At 45.9% G+C, this 18,824-nt stretch overlaps 1 protein-coding gene across 2 annotated transcripts; it reads left to right on the forward strand.

Annotated features, from left to right (window-relative positions):
- Window positions 1-1,175: 1,175 nt before the first annotated feature.
- On the forward strand, window positions 1,176-18,452 carry SLC25A10 (solute carrier family 25 member 10). Of its 2 annotated transcripts, none has more exons than XM_054978413.1 (11): window positions 1,176-1,342; window positions 8,245-8,364; window positions 9,305-9,419; window positions 9,506-9,554; window positions 9,831-9,872; window positions 10,598-10,641; window positions 11,947-12,017; window positions 13,323-13,415; window positions 15,100-15,177; window positions 15,428-15,484; window positions 16,506-18,452. In XM_054978413.1, the coding sequence occupies exons 1-11, from the start codon at window positions 1,253-1,255 to the stop codon at window positions 16,605-16,607; spliced, it is 861 nt and encodes a 286-aa protein (XP_054834388.1). In that variant the 5' UTR covers window positions 1,176-1,252; the 3' UTR covers window positions 16,608-18,452. The 2 variants fall into 2 exon arrangements, with proteins under 2 accessions (XP_054834388.1, XP_054834389.1); XM_054978414.1 differs by lacking the exon at window positions 1,176-1,342 and adding an exon at window positions 7,475-7,885.
- Window positions 18,453-18,824: the final 372 nt, after the last annotated feature.

An 18,824-nucleotide genomic window follows, 5' to 3' on the forward strand; every position in this document is an offset into this window, starting at 1 on the left:
TCTTTGTGGTACACTTCCTACCGGTTCCTATTGTCTTACTAGTGAAAAAGAGAGAAGCAGGAAGACTCTCATGACTCTTTGATGGGTACAATTTTTCCCTCTTCACTACCCATCTCCATACCAAGGGGTGGGGGCTTTAACAACCCCAGACCCTGTCTCCAAGTGCAACATTCAGTACTTGCTAATTTATTATATTTTATTTATGTTATTTATACAGTCTGACTTTCTGAGACTCAAGGTGGATCACATAGTGTGAAATTACTACAATCAGTATCAAGGATATTTCAATAGTGTCAAGGATATTTCCATAAACAATGCCATAGGATAAATAAAAACAAGTTGACAAAGGTAATAGCATCAGCAAGGCCATAGATCCAGAAGAATTAGCCATGTTACTCTGTAGTTGCAAAACAGTAAAGAGTCCAGTAGCACCTTTAAGACTAACCAACTTTATTGTAGCATAAGCTTTCCATAACCACAGCTCTCTTGGTCAGATGAATCTGAGGAAGAGAGCAGAAGTTCTGGAAAGGTCATGCTACAATAAAGTTGGTTAGTCTTAAATGTGCTACTGGACTCTTTACTATACAGCATTAACAAAGATCCAATACAGAGTTGAAGAAATGCTGAAACAGATGCTGATTCCACACACATTGGATAATGCACTTTCGATGCACTTTGTTTGAGGTGTATTTTTTGTTCCACAAAAAAATCCGTTCCAAATGATGTATTCTACATAGGTTGGATAATGCACTTCCAATCCTCTTTATAGATCATTTGGAATGGATTTTTTTGTGCACGGAACAAAAAATCCACCTCAAACGATTGATAGTGCATCGAAAATGCATTATCCAACGTGTGGGCAATCAACATCTCTCTAGTGTTTTAGATGGTTATGTTTAAAACCTCTTAAAAATAACTTTTAAAAAAAAGTAACGGTCTGAGCCTGCAGAGACGATCTGCCTCCGCCCCACGGAGCTAGGATTTCCTCACCGGCTACAGGTAAGCCGTTAAGAGGAGCTCGCGGACGAATTCCGAGCCGTTGGAGCAGCCGGGCTCCGTGGGCGGGGCGCCACTGGAACGAAAACTCCTCCCTGCCGCGCCTCCGGCTCCCCCGTTGCTCTTTTAAGGTGCCCCGCCGGCGTTGCCCGTTTAAGGCCGCGGTGCTTCACGCTGCCTCGGCTCTGAGGCGGGGAAGCGGCGCCGTGGCTGCGCTGCCGGGGTTCCTGGCCGAAGGTCGAGCAGAGCCGGCGCGATGGAGGAGAAGCGCGTGTCCCGCTGGTACTTCGGGGGCCTGGCCTCTTGCGGGGCAGCTTGCTGCACTCACCCGCTGGACCTACTCAAGGTGGGCCCCCCTCTGCGGGGGAAGGAAGGGGCCGCTGGGCGGTCGTTCCTCCGCCTCGCCCCCTTTTCCCGCGCGGCACGTCGCTGTTCACGCGCCCGCCTCAGCCGCCACGTTTTGGCTCTTTCTCCCCCCGTCAGTGAATGAATTCTTCAGGGCCGGGAGCCGCTCGTTCCCCCTGGCGGCAGGTGGCTTGGGGAGGCGGAGGTGCCTGGACGTCTGACCCGGGCTCCCTCGGGTTATTTCGATCTTAGCCAAAATAAACTGACAGAATAAAAGAGCCTTGTGGGCTGGAGGGAGAAATCCCCCGCAGGCTGCCCTTACAGAGACATGCTCTGTCTTTGTAAAATTGTGTTTTTTTTACCCTAGAGCAGTGTCTGTGGAAATGTCCTTGAAATGGACTGTACTAATCTCACACTGTGTACTCTGCCTTGAGTCTCAGTGAGAAAGGCGGACTATAAATGTCACAAATAATTCGCTGCCATGTTGGCTCTTTGTTGGTTTGTTTATGTCATTTATAGTCTGCCTTTCTCACTGAGACTCAAGGCGGATTACATAGTGTGAGATCAGTATAATCAGTATCAGGATCATTTCCATACAGTTTCAAGGACATTTCCATACAGCGTGAAGAACATTTCTACAATAATGTCATAGCATTTTACAAAGAGGTAGCATTAACAAGGATCCAATACACAGCTGAAGAATTGCTGAAAAGAAAAATAGTTCATATATTTTACTTCTATTTTGTAGGTGCTACAATGTATTATTATTATTATTATTCAGTGTATTTACAGCATATGTAATCTGTTAGATTTATTTAATAGCTTTCTGTATAAGGTCCTATGTACTATCATTTTTTTTCTATTAAACTATTAAAGAATTATGGTTGTTGGGGGTTTTCCGGGCTGTATTGCCGTGGTCTTGGCATTGTAGTTCCTGACGTTTCGCCAGCAGCTGTGGCTGGCATCTTCAGAGGTGTAGCACCAAAAGACAGAGATCTCTCAGTGTCACAGTGTGGAAAAGATGTAGGTCATTTGTATCTACTCAGGAGGGGTGGGGTTGAGCTGAGTCATTCTGTAAGAGTTTCCCAGGGTGTGGAATGCTAATGGCGGGAGGCTTCACTGAATCCTGAGGAGGTTCTTTTGCATATGGATTGGTGCTTGATGTGCTAATCTTCTCTGCAGGGCTATTGTCGGGTGTGGAGTGTTTTGTTGGCCTGGTGTTTTTCAGAACTGGAGCCCATGCTCTGTTCATTCTTAAGGTTTCTTCTTTCCTGTTGAAGTTTTGCTTATGCTTGTGAATTTCAATGGCTTCCCTGTGCAGTCTGACAAAGTAGTTGGAAGTGTTGTCCAGTATTTTGGTGTCCTGGAATAAGATACTGTGCCCTGTTTGAGTTAGGCTATGTTCAGCCACTGCTGATTTTTCAGGCTGTCCAAGTCTGCAGTGTCTTTCATGTTCTTTTATTCTTGTCTGGATGCTACGCTTTGTGGTCCCGATGTAAACTTGTCCACAGCTGCAGGGTATACGGTATACTCCTGCAGAGGTGAGGGGGTCTCTGCTGTCTTTTGCTGATCGTAGCATCTGTTGTATTTTTCGGGTGGGTCTGAATACTGCTTGAAGGTAAAGCATAAAGCATACTGCTTGAAGGTTATGCTTTACCTTCAAGCAGTATTCAGACCCACCCGAAAAATACAACAGATGCTACGATCAGCAAAAGACAGCAGAGACCCCCTCACCTCTGCAGGAGTATACCGTATACCCTGCAGCTGTGGACAAGTTTACATCGGGACCACAAAGCGTAGCATCCAGACAAGAATAAAAGAACATGAAAGACACTGCAGACTTGGACAGCCTGAAAAATCAGCAGTGGCTGAACATAGCCTAACTCAAACAGGGCACAGTATCTTATTCCAGGACACCAAAATACTGGACAACACTTCCAACTACTTTGTCAGACTGCACAGGGAAGCCATTGAAATTCACAAGCATAAGCAAAACTTCAACAGGAAAGAAGAAACCTTAAGAATGAACAGAGCATGGGCTCCAGTTCTGAAAAACACCAGGCCAACAAAACACTCCACACCCGACAATAGCCCTGCAGAGAAGATTAGCACATCAAGCACCAATCCATATGCAAAAGAACCTCCTCAGGATTCAGTGAAGCCTCCCGCCATTAGCATTCCACACCCTGGGAAACTCTTACAGAATGACTCAGCTCAACCCCACCCCTCCTGAGTAGATACAAATGACCTACATCTTTTCCACACTGTGACACTGAGAGATCTCTGTCTTTTGGTGCTACACCTCTGAAGATGCCAGCCACAGCTGCTGGCGAAACGTCAGGAACTACAATGCCAAGACCACGGCAATACAGCCCGGAAAACCCCCAACAACCATCGTTCTCCGGCCGTGAAAGCCTTCGACAATACATATTAAAGAATTGCTGAAACAACGTAATTAATTCTAGGACTGGCATTAGATAAACAGCTTTTTTTTCAGCTGGAACATGGTGGGAGTTCCAGCACCTCTTGAAAATGGTCACGTGGCTGGTGGCCCTGCCCCCTTAGCTCCAGACAGAGGGGAGTTCAGATTGCCCTCCACGCCTCTGGAGCAGCGCAGAGGGCAATCTAAACTCCCCTCTGTCTGGAGATCGGGGCGGGGCCCACTGGCTATGTGACCATTTTCACCAAGGGCAATTTAAACTTTAAAAAACTCCCCCCATGTTCCAGCTGACCCAAAGTGACATCATTGTGTGGTTCTGAGTTCCACCACCTCTTTTCCCAGAAAAAAAGCCCTGGATAAACATGAAGTACAGGTAGTATAAGAGTACATATTCAAGCAACAGATAATATGCAAGGCAATGTAGTGGTGAAGTCTATGGTCCCTAACTCATTAGCGAAGCATTTGAGACCCCTCCTTATAATACTTCCCTCTGATCTGAGTAAAAAGCCTTTTTGAATAATTTGGTTTTGCGTAGTTTGCGGAAAGTGAGGAAGTGCCTGTCAAGTCCCCACAGAGAGAGCCTTGCTTCGTACACCTGTGCAGAAGCCCCCCTGTTGCTCAGGCAAGAGATGTGGGCAACAATCTGCATTCAGCTCCTGGCACCCCCTGGTGTCTGGTTTCCTAGGAGTAGGCATCTGATACTATTCCATGCAGTGGTTCCCTCGAGCCTGGAGACAGTGACCACTTTCCACTAAGTAGTGGCCAGGTAGCTGCCCACAGGAGCCTGTGCCACAACAAGGCTGGTCACTAGGCAAAGAGGATGGTGGAAAGGTTCTTGCAAAGCTGGTTTGACGTGTTCGGTGTGTTTCAGTGGTTTTAGGATCTTGGCACCATTTCCTTGGTTCAAGTTAGCTGAAGTCGGATTGGACTAGTTATTAGCTAACTGAAGTACAGTTCAGGTTCAGTAGCCTCGTCTTCTGGGATTAATAAAACCCATTCAGTCAGAGGACTGCTTTTCTCAGCTGGTACTGGCATAAAACTAGTCACTTTTATTGTACTAAAGGGGAGGAGCACTGGGAGGGAAGTAGCCTGTCGAAGGTCATCTGGGTAAGCTTGGAAAGAAGTTCTCAGTCCCTTGTTACGCAGTTCTGATCAACAACAGGCTGTTTTTACAGCAAGGAACAGATCCTAATAAATGATTTTCCTGGATTTTAGATTGTTACTCCACTTCTACTACCCCTGACTCATGCTATTAACCTCACTGATGTTGTTTCAAAGCCAGGAATTTTCTAACATGGTTGCAGTGGGCCTCCCCTAAGACAAACAAATAACTTTCTGAGCATATCCAAATGTAAGAAAGAGAATTCATCTTACAGTTCACTTTGACAAAGGAGTAGGCAAATAAAAGGAGCAGAGGCTGAGTAGTCTACAATATGCCAGTAGTGCTTATGCTCTGAAAATGTACCTTCCCATAAAGGTTTATCTGTGCCAAAGTAAAGATGATTTTATTTTCTCAAGCTTTTGAGAACTTTATAGCAGACTCCTGTTTAGGGGCGGCGCAAGGGTTTGCGGCGCTCGCAGCCGGCTGGCCAGGCGCACCCCTGTGCGCAAGCGTGCACGCACCGGCCTGTGTGATGATGTCACGCATGATGTCATGGGAGCACGCCGCCGCCAGGCCCGATCACTGCGGCGGGCGGCCTCCGAGCTCTCCCGCTTGGTTGCCTGCGCCGCCACAGATGCCTGCCCGCGGCGGCTGCGCCCGGCCGGGGGCTTGTGCTGGCGGCGGCACAGGATGGGAGGGATAGGCGGTGGCTGCGTTGTGGCGTGCGCTCCCCCCCCCCCCCGCGTCTCCTCTGGGGCTCCCTCCGGCACCCTGCGCCTGAGGCCACCACCTACCTGGCCTCAATGGGCGCGCTGGCCATGCTCCTTTTTCTCTGTCATCAGGATTTTTAGATAGTTTTATGCTGGGCTGCTGTTAGAATGTACATAACTTTGATTTGATGTTTTGGTTACTTTTAATTCTATGATTTCTGGTTTTTTTATTTATGATGCTTGATGTTTTATTATTTGTGTCATGAGCTGCTCTGTAGTGATCATTACTTCTTTAGTTGACTAAAAGTGTGTGTGTAAAGTGCCCTGAGGTCACAACCAACTCAAGGGATGAACAGAGGCGGTTTACCATTGCTTGCCTCTGCACAGCCACCCACTACTTCCTTGCTAGTCTCCCATCCAAGAACTAATCCAAGCTGATCCTGCTTAGCTTCAGAGATATGCCAAGATAGCCTGAACCATCCAGCTCAGCTAAAATAGATTAGGTAAATACAGGGAGATGTCCATTGGTGGCTATTAGCCGTGGTTGCTAAATGGGACTTGCATGTTCAGAGGCAATAACTCTTTGAGAACTAGTGCTATAGGGAGCAATGGGGAAATTTTGTTCTGTTTGTAGGCCTTTCCAGGGCATGTTAGCCTCTGTATGAAACGGGGCCAGACTGGACAGGTAATTGGTCTGATTCAGTATGACTGCTTGCAGATTCTTGTAGCTGTTCATATGTAGCAGAGCAGGGCACAAATGGTTCAAAGCAAAGTGGTTATGGAGAGGGGAAAAATGGCTGCCCTGTTGATTTCTTACAATTACAGTCAACACATGAACTGGCACTGGGATTCCTGGCTCCGTCAAAATGTACTTCTAGAGATCGCTGTTAGCAAGGCTCTTGAACCTCCCTTGGTCATTCTCTGATGTTCCAAGATGCTGTTCTGTTCCCCCTTTTGTTTTCTTCTTTGAATGTTAAACAATGGTGATCATAGTGACTGGATTTGGTCTTGTTTATAGCTCTGGAATTGACTAATTAAGTTGAGAGACAAAAAGAGAGCCCATAGCTAGCTTAGAAATGGAAGGAATGGACAGGTCAGGGTGAATAGACCAGAAAGCCAGCTTGTATAGAACAACATATTGTTATTTAAAGTTTCCAGGTTCAGCCAATGATGATCAGACAAAGCCTGTTTTACAACTTTCCTCCCCCTTCCTTGAGACATTAGGCATGTAGCCTGCTCCTCTGTGGGCGAAATTCCATTCTTGTACAGCGTTTGGCACATAAATGCCAGCGTGAAGCTGCTAACTCTGTAGACTCTTACAGAACTCAGCCTTCATCATTGTTCCCTCTGTATCACTGATCCTGGCAGCTGCCTGATGAGCAAATTCTTGCACCAGCCTCTACAATGGATTTTTGAGCCGCCACTGGCTGTCTGGGAACCTTGCCCAATCAAGCTACACAGCTTCACTGCGCTCTCCTGGCATCCAATACCTTTGTGCCCTTAGCTACTGTACTGTATTTTCATCAAGGCTAATTCGAACCATTTGCTTATTAACAGACATAGGTATGAACTTTGCCTTTTCCTCAATGAACCAAATCTGTAGAAAACCCTGGCAGCACCTTTAAGTGTCTCTTGCCAGTTACTTGCTTGGAGTCCTACCTCTTGGAAGCATGCCACACAATGCAGAGCCCCCTCTTGTGGGCACAAGGCTGCCATATAGGCATGTTTTGTGGCTTTCTCCTTGTTTCTGGCGCTGAACCCATATAGACTGCTTACTCCTCCATTTGCTAGACCCTTGCCCTATTACAGGAGGAGCACTGGTCAATGGCCCTGCAGGGCTTCAGCTTTTTATCAGCTTGGAGGCCTTTTGCCCAGATTCCCCACGTGGCTGTCTCATGAACACAAGTAGCTCCACAGCAGGCACAGGCAGTTTATATGTTGGGTGGTTGTACGGGAATAATTGTGAATTCTTTGCTCTGGCTGCAAGATCTGCTCACTGGTTGAGAGCATATCATCCAGTATTAAGAGCATTAATTGGGCTCTTGGGTAAAGAATGCAGGTCTTTGGGGGCCTGCTGTGGTTCTGTTGAATGGGAGAACATTATTGGGGAGATAGAACACGAATGAACATGGGTCTGAGGAGGTGTTTAGGAATTAGGGCTTGTCTTTTTGGAAGAGTCTGTTAGGTTAGCCACATGTTCACTTGGAAAACAAAGGAGTTTATTGGTCAAGGCGGCCTGGAGTAGGAGAGTGGAGGTGAATCGTGTTCCAGCGTCTGGGAGGACAGTAAAATGTTCGTATTGTAAATCCTTATACAAAGGAATTCCCTTTTATTGTGTGTAAGGGGCGATGGAGGCGTGTCTCAGGTTCTGGAGAAATTGTATGCCTTAAAGCTAGAAGAATCCCTGCTGGAGATCTCATTCATAGTACCCATTAAGCCTGTCCCTGCTTTTGAGCGGGTAAAAGCTACAGTGGATTCCTGATGTTCTGCTGATGAATAGGTTTGTATCTTAATGGGTTTACTGCACCAAGCGTACAAGTCCTGCAGTGCCTGCATAACCTTACTCGAGCCTCCCTGGGCTTTCCTGCAGACTATGAAAAACTCAAGTCAATTCTCGCCTGACCCATTTGCTATCTGCTGTTCCTGCCTAGGTCCATCTGCAAACCCAGCAGGAAGTGAAGCTGCGCATGACAGGGATGGCACTACATGTGATTCGCTGTGATGGCTTCCTAGCACTCTACAATGGGCTTAGCGCCTCACTCTGCCGACAGGTGAATGCTGGGCCACTGCAAAGATTGCTTACCATAATCCATTCTGAGCTGAACCATCCTGTTGTAGGGCCTTCTTCATATGCTAACTTCTTGATTCCATTATTATTTCTAACAATTCTGCAGCTTCTCCCAGCATCTTCTAAGGGCCTGGGCAAATTAAGCACTGACATGCTACTCTGCTTCAAGATCAGATGCCCATGAACTCTGTAATTCTGCACTCCCAGAAATTGTCATGGTAGTGCCAAAACTCCTGCAGAACATGGCATTGATGGTACAATGTAAGACTGCAGGGACCCAATAATCACTGCGGTTTGGGTGCGTCGTGGTTCAAGGACCAGTTTTCTACACTGTAACATTTCCCTTCTGAACCTTCTGAAACCTGAGGTTTCCTCTGTGGAAAACAAACTGGGAACAGCAACAATCTGTTGATTTGCTTCCATCTTTTTTGTTGACGTTCTGTTTGTATAGCTGCTTCTGACAGTCACAACGGCTTTTCCTTTTTTTTTTTGCACCAGCATCTCTGCTGCTGCTTCTCGTACAATTGTGCACGAGCATCCATGCAGGAAAAAAGATGAAGGCTCACAACAGGATGATGCCATTTCTGTTGCTCTTTCAAGCGTTCTTGAGTATAATTTCAGTTGCAAAAGTTGGGCTGTGAGGAAGAGGGGGGGAAAGGAGGCTTCATTTGGGCTCATGCCTCTCGCATGTGCTAGGCGATGCCTGTTCACTGTTGAAAAGGAGCATGCTGAGGCTGCTGAAAGCAAGAGTATCCTGAGCTCCACAACACAAGGACAGTGGCCACACCTGGGCAGAGGCTGGGCAGTTGCAAGGCTGGCATTATGGCTGTGTTATGATTGTGATGAGCAGTTGCCATGCGCTAGGCAAGGCCAGGGGGTGAGATGCTGCTGTCATCCTCCTGTGACTCTTTCTGCTTCCTCAGATGACGTACTCCCTCACCCGCTTTGCCATCTATGAGACTGTGAGGGATCGCTTGACCCAGGGTGCCCAGGGGCCAATGCCCTTCTACCAGAAGGTGTTGCTAGGTGCAGTAGGAGGTGAGCTGAAACTTGGCAAGCGCAGTTGATGGGCAGCTCAGGGCCAGTGGCACAGTCCCCTTTCACCTGCTGTTCTCTGGTTGCAGGTTTTGCTGGTGGGTTCGTGGGGACCCCAGCTGACATGGTGAATGTCAGGTCAGTGTCTCCTTCCCCTTCTCCTGCAGCTATGCAGATATTTTCCTTGTGTGGTTCCCTGTAATATGTTAGCTCATCCTTGCAAGAAATACAATGCTTAGAGTGGAGGGGATACTGGGACCACTCCCTACTAAAATGCAACAAAATAGGGGGGGAAACCCAATATATCTTGCTCTTACCCTGCTGCTGAACAACCTTCATAATATATTCTGGGACCATGGCAGGATGGCTTTTATCTTTCCCAGTTCCCTTAATGCTGCATTGATTCTCTTCCAGGATGCAGAATGATATGAAGCTCCCTCTGAATCTGAGGCGCAAGTGAGTGTCAAGCTTGCAGTGAATGGGGTTCAGGTCCCCGGAGACATGGATGAGGAGAGAGATGCCCCAGTATGCTGCATTGAAACTGTATGGCCTCAGAGAGGCAACACTGAAATACTTGGGGTTTTTTTTTGTAAGCTTAGTTCCAGAGCATGAGTCTTAGAGTGACTAAACCCCAGTGCTCTTGGTTGTACCAATTCGAGTCATAAAAGTGAGGGGTTGTGACTAGGGTTACCAGTCCCCCACACCTACCCTGCACTCCCCACCACCATTCACTTGGCCAGCAGAGGGGGAAAGACACAGGAACAGATCTCCCGGTCACGCTCTTGGGGTGGCACAACAATGTCACTTCCCAGGAGTGATGTAATTGTGCTGCCCTGAGAGTGCTTGCACGCTTCACAGCTGGCCAGTTTGGACCCCAGTGAGGCTGAATTGGGCCCGTTCGGAGCCCAAATTGGCCTGCTGTGAAGTGTGCGTGCCTGTGCAATTATGTTGCCCGGCAGTGCCATCACTGGAAGTGATGACATTGCGCCGGCACAGGACATGAAGAAGGTGAATATGGGGTATCCACCCTCCTGCCAGGAGGGTGAGGGGACCTGGTAACGCTAGTTGTGACTGAAGCCTGTAGTGGCAGCCAACTGTACTATGGGTGCAATGTAATGAACGAAAGAAAGGGTTATACCCAGATGGCTTCAGGCTGTTGATTGTCTCTCTTTGCTTCTCAGCTACTCGCATGCTCTGAATGGGTTATATCGAGTGTTTCGTGAAGGTAAGAACTTGGTCAGTGCATGTTGGGGTTAGATCTGCAGTTCTGAAAGTCTTTCAAGGAACAGTCTTCTTGCCTGAGGCTTGTATATCCTAAGGAGAATCTACTAAAATATTTGCCTCTTGTGCATAGGTGGTTAGTCAGTCCTATAGTCCAGCGCATGAGTAAATTATTTGGAACAGTGAAGAAATCTATTGATCTGGCATCAGCACATGGGGCATTAAAAGTGTAAAAGATGGACCATATCATTATAGAGAGAAAGAACATGCAGGTATTCAGAGCCCAGTATGAAAAAGAGCCTAACATAGTTACTGCTACACATGAAAGAGGGGTGAGTGGGACCTAACGTCCAGAGCTGGAATGATTGATAGATTTCTAGACTTCTACTTCCTGGATTCTTGAATAAGAAGTCATAAGACATGCAGCCCCACTTGCAGCAGGTGCCGCATGACTTACTCCCAGGAAGTGTGCATGCAAATCTAAGTTGGCTGGGACACAAGAGCCACTTGTGAACAATGTGCAGGAGCGCAGGCGACCAGATTGAGCAACTAGACCTGTTGGATGGCAGCAAAACTCCGTGTAGGAAAGAAAGTACTGGGAGAGATGCCTTACTGGATGGAAGATAGTGAGGCTAGTCACCCATTAATCATATCTGACTTTGTCCCCCTCCCCCCCCCCCCAAAAAAAATTACTGAAACTTTTGAGGTCATATGACAATTCTAAAAAATGGAAATCCTAGACTTCTTAAAGAACTCTTCTTTCTTGGTACTGTTATTTGAAAGCCTAATGCCATTTCAGCAGCTTTCTACCTTTGCTGGCTAACTCTAAAACTGTATCTCTTCCACAGATATCTAATAGGGGATCTTATCTCCACTAGTGCTTTAATATTTGCAAACAGATTTAAAAACCTTTCAGCTACAGATACTTTTTAAAAATAGGACATCAATCTCTGATCATTATCATGCTCTGTTAGGGTTTCTGTCTTCCAACTGTGATCAGATTATCAACTCCTTCAGACCCCTTAAAACAAATCTGTGATCAAAATTCAGTGAAGTCATTTATTGATCTGCTCTCTAATTTTCTTCCTAAATAAGAACATAACAGTATTCCTACATCCTTGGTAGCAAGGAGCAATGGAGAATATCCATTCCTGAACAATGCAAAGATGGATTTTGTTATTAGGAAATGTGGTTGTTTCTGGACGGGTGCAGCCAAGACATGGGTGGGAGGCATTTGGGGAAGGGTCGGATGGGAATCCCTGCTTGTGAGTGAATAAATTATATCCACTGATCCTTTTTGTCATTGCAGAGGGTGTGAAGAAATTGTTCTCTGGGGCAACAATGGCTTCCAGTCGAGGAGCCCTAGTTACCGTTGGACAGGTAGGAATCCAGCAGATATTTATAGCTGTCTGAGTATACTCATCTAGATACACATGCAGTGAAGTAGGGCATATCTCCATGATCCACCACCTACCACCTTTTCATATGCATGCAAGTGACTAACCCACAGGCTTGTATCCTCATGTAAGAAATCAAATATGGTTTGTTTGATACAAGAACAAACCTTTGAACTCCCTCCCTCCTCCCCTCTTAGGCAGTGCAGATACTGAAAATTTCTGGATTCCTGAGAAACTGTAGTTTGTTATATCTGAATTGGACTGAACAAGTGTGGTTTGTTCTCTCACTACAAACCTGGATTCCAAGCTATAGTTTAACCCAGGTTTGGAGGACAGAACAAGCCATAACTTGTCATTTCATCTCATTCTGATGCTGCATCATAGTTTGTCAAGAACCCTGACACTTTGATACATGACCTGCATGTGAGAGGAAGAGGTTGAAGGAGGGTTTGTGCAATTCCAAGAAGTTGAAATACTTGTAATGCAAAACTGGTTTTGCTTGTTACGTCTGAAGGCTCATATATACTCTTCTCTTGGGGTGGAAAATAATGGCTTAGTGGAAACTGTCTTCCAGCACAAGGAAGCATAAGGGAAGAGTTACCCCTCTTCAAGTGCTGAAGGGTAAGATGAAGAAGCAGGCTTGATTTCCTGCAATCCATCTGTTCAGAGCCAATGTTTGCATTAGTGAGCTGTGTGTGGCTACCATAGGACAGTGGTGTGCAGAAGGCAGCATGTATTTTTTGGAGAGACATAATCTGCAGGCAGCTCTTATGAACAGACCAAGACAGAAAACTGCACATGTTGTGTGTTGAATCATTCCAGAAGCATGTAGGGGTCATGTTAATTTTTCACCAGGATGCTTGATTATTTAAGGTTTCTCTTTGTCTCTCTAAAGTCACTGAGACAGTGGTTAACAGGCTGAGCATTACACTATATCTCCCTGGTGTGGCAGATATAAGTTGGGAGGGAGGGAGGTTAGGAACTACCCAGTGATCATTTTGTTAGGAGAGAGATCTGTGTGAGAAGATGTCACACCAACCTAGTAGCACAAGGGATCAACCATGGAGTGCAGAGTGCAAGACTGTCCTGCAACCCTTACGTGCTGTTAGCATTTTGACTGGGGACTCAGTAAACCAGTCAGTCCTCTAACTTCTTCTAGAAGCATAAATGGTAGTGGAGACCTGTCTCCTTCTGAGGCTGTCTCCTGGAGATACCGAGGATTGGTTGCATTTCTGCAGCCTGTCCTTGCTTGACAGGCTAGTCTCATAACTTGTTTGCTTCCCTGCAGCTCTCCTGCTATGATCAAGCCAAGCAGTTGGTTCTTGGGAGTGGTTTGCTCTCCGACAATATTTTCACCCATTTTCTGGCCAGCTTTATTGCTGTAAGTTTGTGTGTGTGTTGTGTGTGTGTGTCTGGATACAAAACTAGGAAGGATGTGTGTTGGAGGTACAACCAATAACTATATCAGAATGAAATTCCTGGTACTTGAACCATGAGCAGTGTTCTCGGGGAGATGGAGATCATGAAATCCTTCATCCCTATAAGAATCTCAGTCAGCACTGCAAAATTGGGAAGCTCATGATTTTAAAATAGAATTATCTTGGGGATAAGCCTCAGCAGTAAACTCATCAAGCAGAAATACTGGACAAGGCCCCATACCTTGTGAGATATCAGGCTGAAGGTAGCCATATATGGCAACTGAGCAGAACTGTTTTTGCTTTGAATCTTGAACTGCAAGGGGCAGGGTTGTGCATGGCAGTTTACCATGCTTGGCTGGCGCAGGGGTGTATTTGATTTGGTGAGGTCATAAGATATTCAGGTCTATACAAGACTAATGCATATTCTCTAAATTTTCTGTATAAATATGTTCCTCTCTCTAGGGGCCTCACAAAGTAGAAACAGGACAATAAAATCAAATTTAACAACCACTGTAAACTTGGCAATATGAAAAGAACCAAAAACAAGTGATAAAAAGGGCATAAAACCCACATTAAGTAGCCTAAAATGCTATTCATGAAACAGCTTTCAGGTTAGATGCAGACCATAAAAAGATACCCTTTCAGTTAAACGCCTGGGTAAAAATAATGCATTGGACGGGTACTTAAAAGGATAATAAAGTAGTTGCCGGGCAAGCCTCATGGGAGAGGGTATTCCAGAGGTGAAGCACCACCCTTGGAACAGCGCTGTGTCTTGTTGCAACCCACCTTGCTTCAGCTAGCAGGGACACAAAGAATGAGGCTTGGGATCTTAACTAGCAGACTGGACAGTACAGGGGGAGCCGGTCTTGTTCTACTCTTCGACCTCAGTTTAGTCCCAATTACGTATTCATTGTCATAGAGAAGTGACATAGATGGTGGAGGTGGTTGGGTGGTGGTTGCTGGAGAAATCTGCTGCTATATATGTCTTTTTAAAATGTGCTGCTGCATTGTTTGTTGTGTGTTTTTAAATATTTAAGTTTTATTGGTTTTTAAAGGCACTTGTATTTTATATTATCATATTAATTGTAATTCGCCCTGAGCCTGCTGATGCGGGGAGGGAGGAATATAAATTGAATTAAATGAATGAATGAATGAATGGTGAACTGTATGGATAAAGGTTTAATGGATATGGAAAGGACCAAAGTAAAGGGAGAGGGCAAGGCTTGATAAAAAGAACAGCAAGGATAGGGGAGACATGGAACTAGTCGCTGACACAGCAGAAAAGATAAAGGGCCCTGCAGGAAAAAATGCATTTTGTGGAGAACTTGGAAGGAAGAAGGATAGATTGAGACAAGTACTTTAAGGGACTGAGGGCCTTCTGTACATTTTCTTCCAATGTGAAGCAAACAAAAAACTCCTATGGCCTCTTCTTATTTGCTGTCCTTCATGGCTGAATACAAGTGACAATTTGTCATGTGGTTAGTGTAAGAAACAGCTTGGTGATCTCACCACTTATTAACCACTTGGTATTATCCAGCTGTGGTAAATTACCATTGTGTAGATGGTCATCTGTATCAACTTAGAGCATATGCCATACCTGCTAACTACAGCTCTCTACAGCTAGATTTTTTTTTCTCCGAAACACAGGGTGGGTGTGCCACATTCCTGTGCCAGCCCTTGGATGTGCTAAAGACACGGCTTATGAATTCCCAGGGCGAGTATCGGGTGAGTGACTAGAGTTCCAGCTCCTTGATTCCATCACCAGACCATATCATATATACATGAGCATCTTGTGCTTAGGTCTCTTGTTTCCTCTTGACATAGCTCCCCCTGGCTTCTGGGCATCTGCCTGGCTTTCCAATTTCTTGTTGGTTTTTGTGATAGCCAGAGACAGTCTGGTAGAACTAGGTGTGAACTTTGCATACGGAGCCCCATGTGTGTGAGAAGATACTGACTTTCTCATGTTTTATTCCAGGGCGTCATGCACTGTGCAATGGAGACTGCCAGGCTTGGACCATTGGCCTTTTATAAGGTAATACGGATGGGACAGAGCAGAAATGGATGATTGTGCCAAGTAGATCAGGCCTAGAGTGCGGATTGTCTGAACTCCAGCCTTGGTTGTAACTTCTGGTGCCTCTACATTCCTGTTGCACCAAACTCCATTAACCAGACCAGGCTGCTTCCCTTCATATGTTCAAAGTGTTGTCACCCTCTTACTGCTTTCTCTCCCTGGCCACAATATTGCGGCAACATGCCATGCTATTTGGCCCTATGGGCAGTGGGCACATCTGAGGGTAACTGCAACAGAGCCTGGTGCATGGCGGCTTCCTACTCATTGATAACAAAAAAGCCAAAGCTCAAGGAGATTGAAAGGAGTTACAATAAAACACCCTATGAAACAAACAACCCCAAACCAATTTACTCTGCAGGTTTAATTGAGGAATCACACTGAGAAAAAACTAAAATACTGGCCAGAAGAAGATGGGACTCGAAACAGGCCTGTAAATAGAAAAGCCAACATAGCTCGTAGCCAGCAGCTTGAAGCACTGCTTTTACTTCTACCCTCGGACAAGAGGCTTGCCTACACCGCTTGACAGCTACTAGCCCTTTGAAGCATTACGGTAGCTTCTTGGAACATTTGAAGAGACACAAACTGAGAGAATCACATAACAAGATCATTTAATAATATGTGTATCATATTGGGAACGGGACTGAGTGATTGACTATATGTGAATCGGAATTGTCCATGTAAAATAGAAGATTGAAATTGACATTTCTTGTTTGTTTCATAGGGTGTTTTATTGTAACCCCTTTCAATCTCCTTGAGCTTTGGCTTTTTTGTTATCAGTTACATTAGGAGATTTCCCTATTCAGTATCTTGTGGCTTCCTACTCATTCCCAGGCCAGACACATGGGATTAAATGTTTTGGAAGCAGGCATTTCCCTCAGCGTTGGGATCCTGAACATCCTTGGGCTTTCAGCACGTCTCAGAATGAGTATGAGCTTTGTCTCCACAACTGCCAGAAACTGACCATATTCATCTTCTGTTGTAGGGCCTTGTTCCTGCTGGAATCCGTTTGGTCCCACACACTGTGCTCACATTCGTCTTTCTGGAGCAGCTGCGAAAATACTTTGGGATTGTAGTGTCACCCTAAGGAAGGAAGGGCCTGTCTAGCTGGAGACGTGAAAGAGAGGAAGGAAATGGGCCTGAAAATTGGGACCGTGCTATGCTCAGGCATCACACACACGCTCTTGTCAAGATGCAGCACTCTTGCAGTGCACTTCTTAGTGCCATAGCCAATAGCTGTCCTCTCCCAGGATGCCTCCTTCTTAGTGCCTGATAGCTAATCACGAGCCAACCCTTCATTATTGTTTGGTGCCTAATGGTGTAAGCCAGCCAGCCAATTGTAGAATTTCCTCATTCATTACCCGGTGTCAGTGAGTAGCCAATCCACAAATGACTTTCTCTCATGCCCACCAATCCACAAATGTCTCTGTCCCTTGCCCAGGAGTGCTACAATGCTGCCTTTAGTGCTATACTCCTGCTGATCTCACAGTCGTCTTGTTTAATGCCCAGCAATACCGCAATGCCTCTGCCTAGCAGCCAGCATTCCAACAACCGTATCTGTTTAATTTCCTTCCAGCACGCTCGTCAGCTGTACCTTGCAGTGCCATCGTGCTCCATCTCAGTGTTGTGGGCAGTCAATCTTCATACCCGCAATGCCTCCTTTTGTGGCCCTCTTCCGATTTGTTGCCATCCTAATAGTGCGCCCAGTAGCTTCCTCCCAGGCATCCCATAATGCTGGGCATCCCCATTTCTTCCCAGGAAGAAAAGAAAGTGTCTTAAATTGGTCATTTCTCTGGCCCTTTTAAATGTTTACGGCTAGCAGCCCATGCAAGATTCTGGTGGCTGCTGCAAACTCATAATAGCAATATGCTAACTGAGCAAATGTCTCCTTTTTTCCCCCTCCTTGTCCTTCAGGACCCCAGTTTTTAATTTTTTTTTCAAAGACATTGTTTCCCTTACTGCTTCCCACCTGCTCCCTTATTCCTACCTCAGTCTCCATTTACCTTCAGGGCTACAGCCTAAGGAGCAGGTGGCTGTTGTAGCTATCACCTGTGTCAGGAAGAAATCTCTTGCACCCAAACACCAATCTCCAGAGAAGTTTAGCATCCCTTGCCTTTATTTTGCCTCTTGGTTCAGCATTCAAGCCCTGATTAACCAAAGCCTTCTGAAACCAAAGGGCCCTGTTGGGTTCTCGAACCAATGACAGTGGGAAGCAGGCTTCTGAAGTGCTGCTAAGAAGCAAGAAGCAAGTAAGCTGGCTGGGGTGGGGGGTTTCACCCAGCTCCTGTATGCCAGTCAAGTAGGCAACTAGCCTACTCCAAGCCAAGAGAAGGAAGGGGGGAAGGAGGGTATAGGCCCAAGTGGCCACGGTCTTATGGGTCAGTGCTTGCCTGAATACTTGCAGTCTGTCATAACTGCACTTATCCTCACCCAGGGGTAATGTCTGTATTGTGCTTAAGAGGACGGGTTAGGACTGCAAGGCAGGGAGCTCTGTATTTACTACAGTTACTTCAGAACAAATTGTCGGAGTAACACCCTCTTTTTTCCAAGCCTCTTCCTTTCCATGCTGCCTGTCCAAGCTCTGCTGTGGCAGGTCCTCTGAGCCTTTTTGGTAGCCCTGGAGGAGGCCTAGACAGCCACGGAGCTTCTCCAGGTTGCCTTGCCTCACTGTGATGTCATATAGCATCGGTTTTTTTTAATGTCTCTTGCTGTGGCCTGCCCTGACCCTGTTTAATTAAATAGTTGTGTCTGTTTTGTTGTGTTCCTTCTCGCTGCTGGCTCCTGTCACCCTCTTCCCACCCACTAGCATGTGGATGGACCGTCCCCCATGTGTGACTTTGTCATTCCAGAGGGTCATGACCCACAGACTTGGAGAACCAGAGCGAGTGATCAGCACTTTTGTAATCATGGTCAATAAAGTGAATTGAACAAAGCAGGTGTTGCTCATTTGGCATGTGACTTTAGGTTTGCGTACACCAAATTCAGTGCTCTAGAAGATTAGAATTTTGCGTGTCAGAATCCTGGTGGCAAAAAATCTCACACAACTCATGCTGATGGTGAATATTGGGTGAACGTTAGATTTAAAAAAAAAAAACATTTCTGTGGCAATTTACTTCTGGACTAAGTTTAGAAAAATATTGAATCTTAGCAGTTTTAAATTAATCTTGGAAGAAGGATTCTCAGCAAATGTAGCTGAAAACTTGTAGTAGCCTTACTTGTTTTAGTTAAGGTGGGATGAATGGTTCTGAAACTGCAGGATTTGAGTCCAGTGGCACCTTAGAGACCGAAGTCTATGACCTGAAAC

The sequence above is a fragment of the Eublepharis macularius genome, chromosome 4 (assembly GCF_028583425.1).
Source record: "Eublepharis macularius isolate TG4126 chromosome 4, MPM_Emac_v1.0, whole genome shotgun sequence".
In the NCBI taxonomy this organism is placed as follows: Eukaryota; Metazoa; Chordata; class Lepidosauria; order Squamata; family Eublepharidae; genus Eublepharis; species Eublepharis macularius.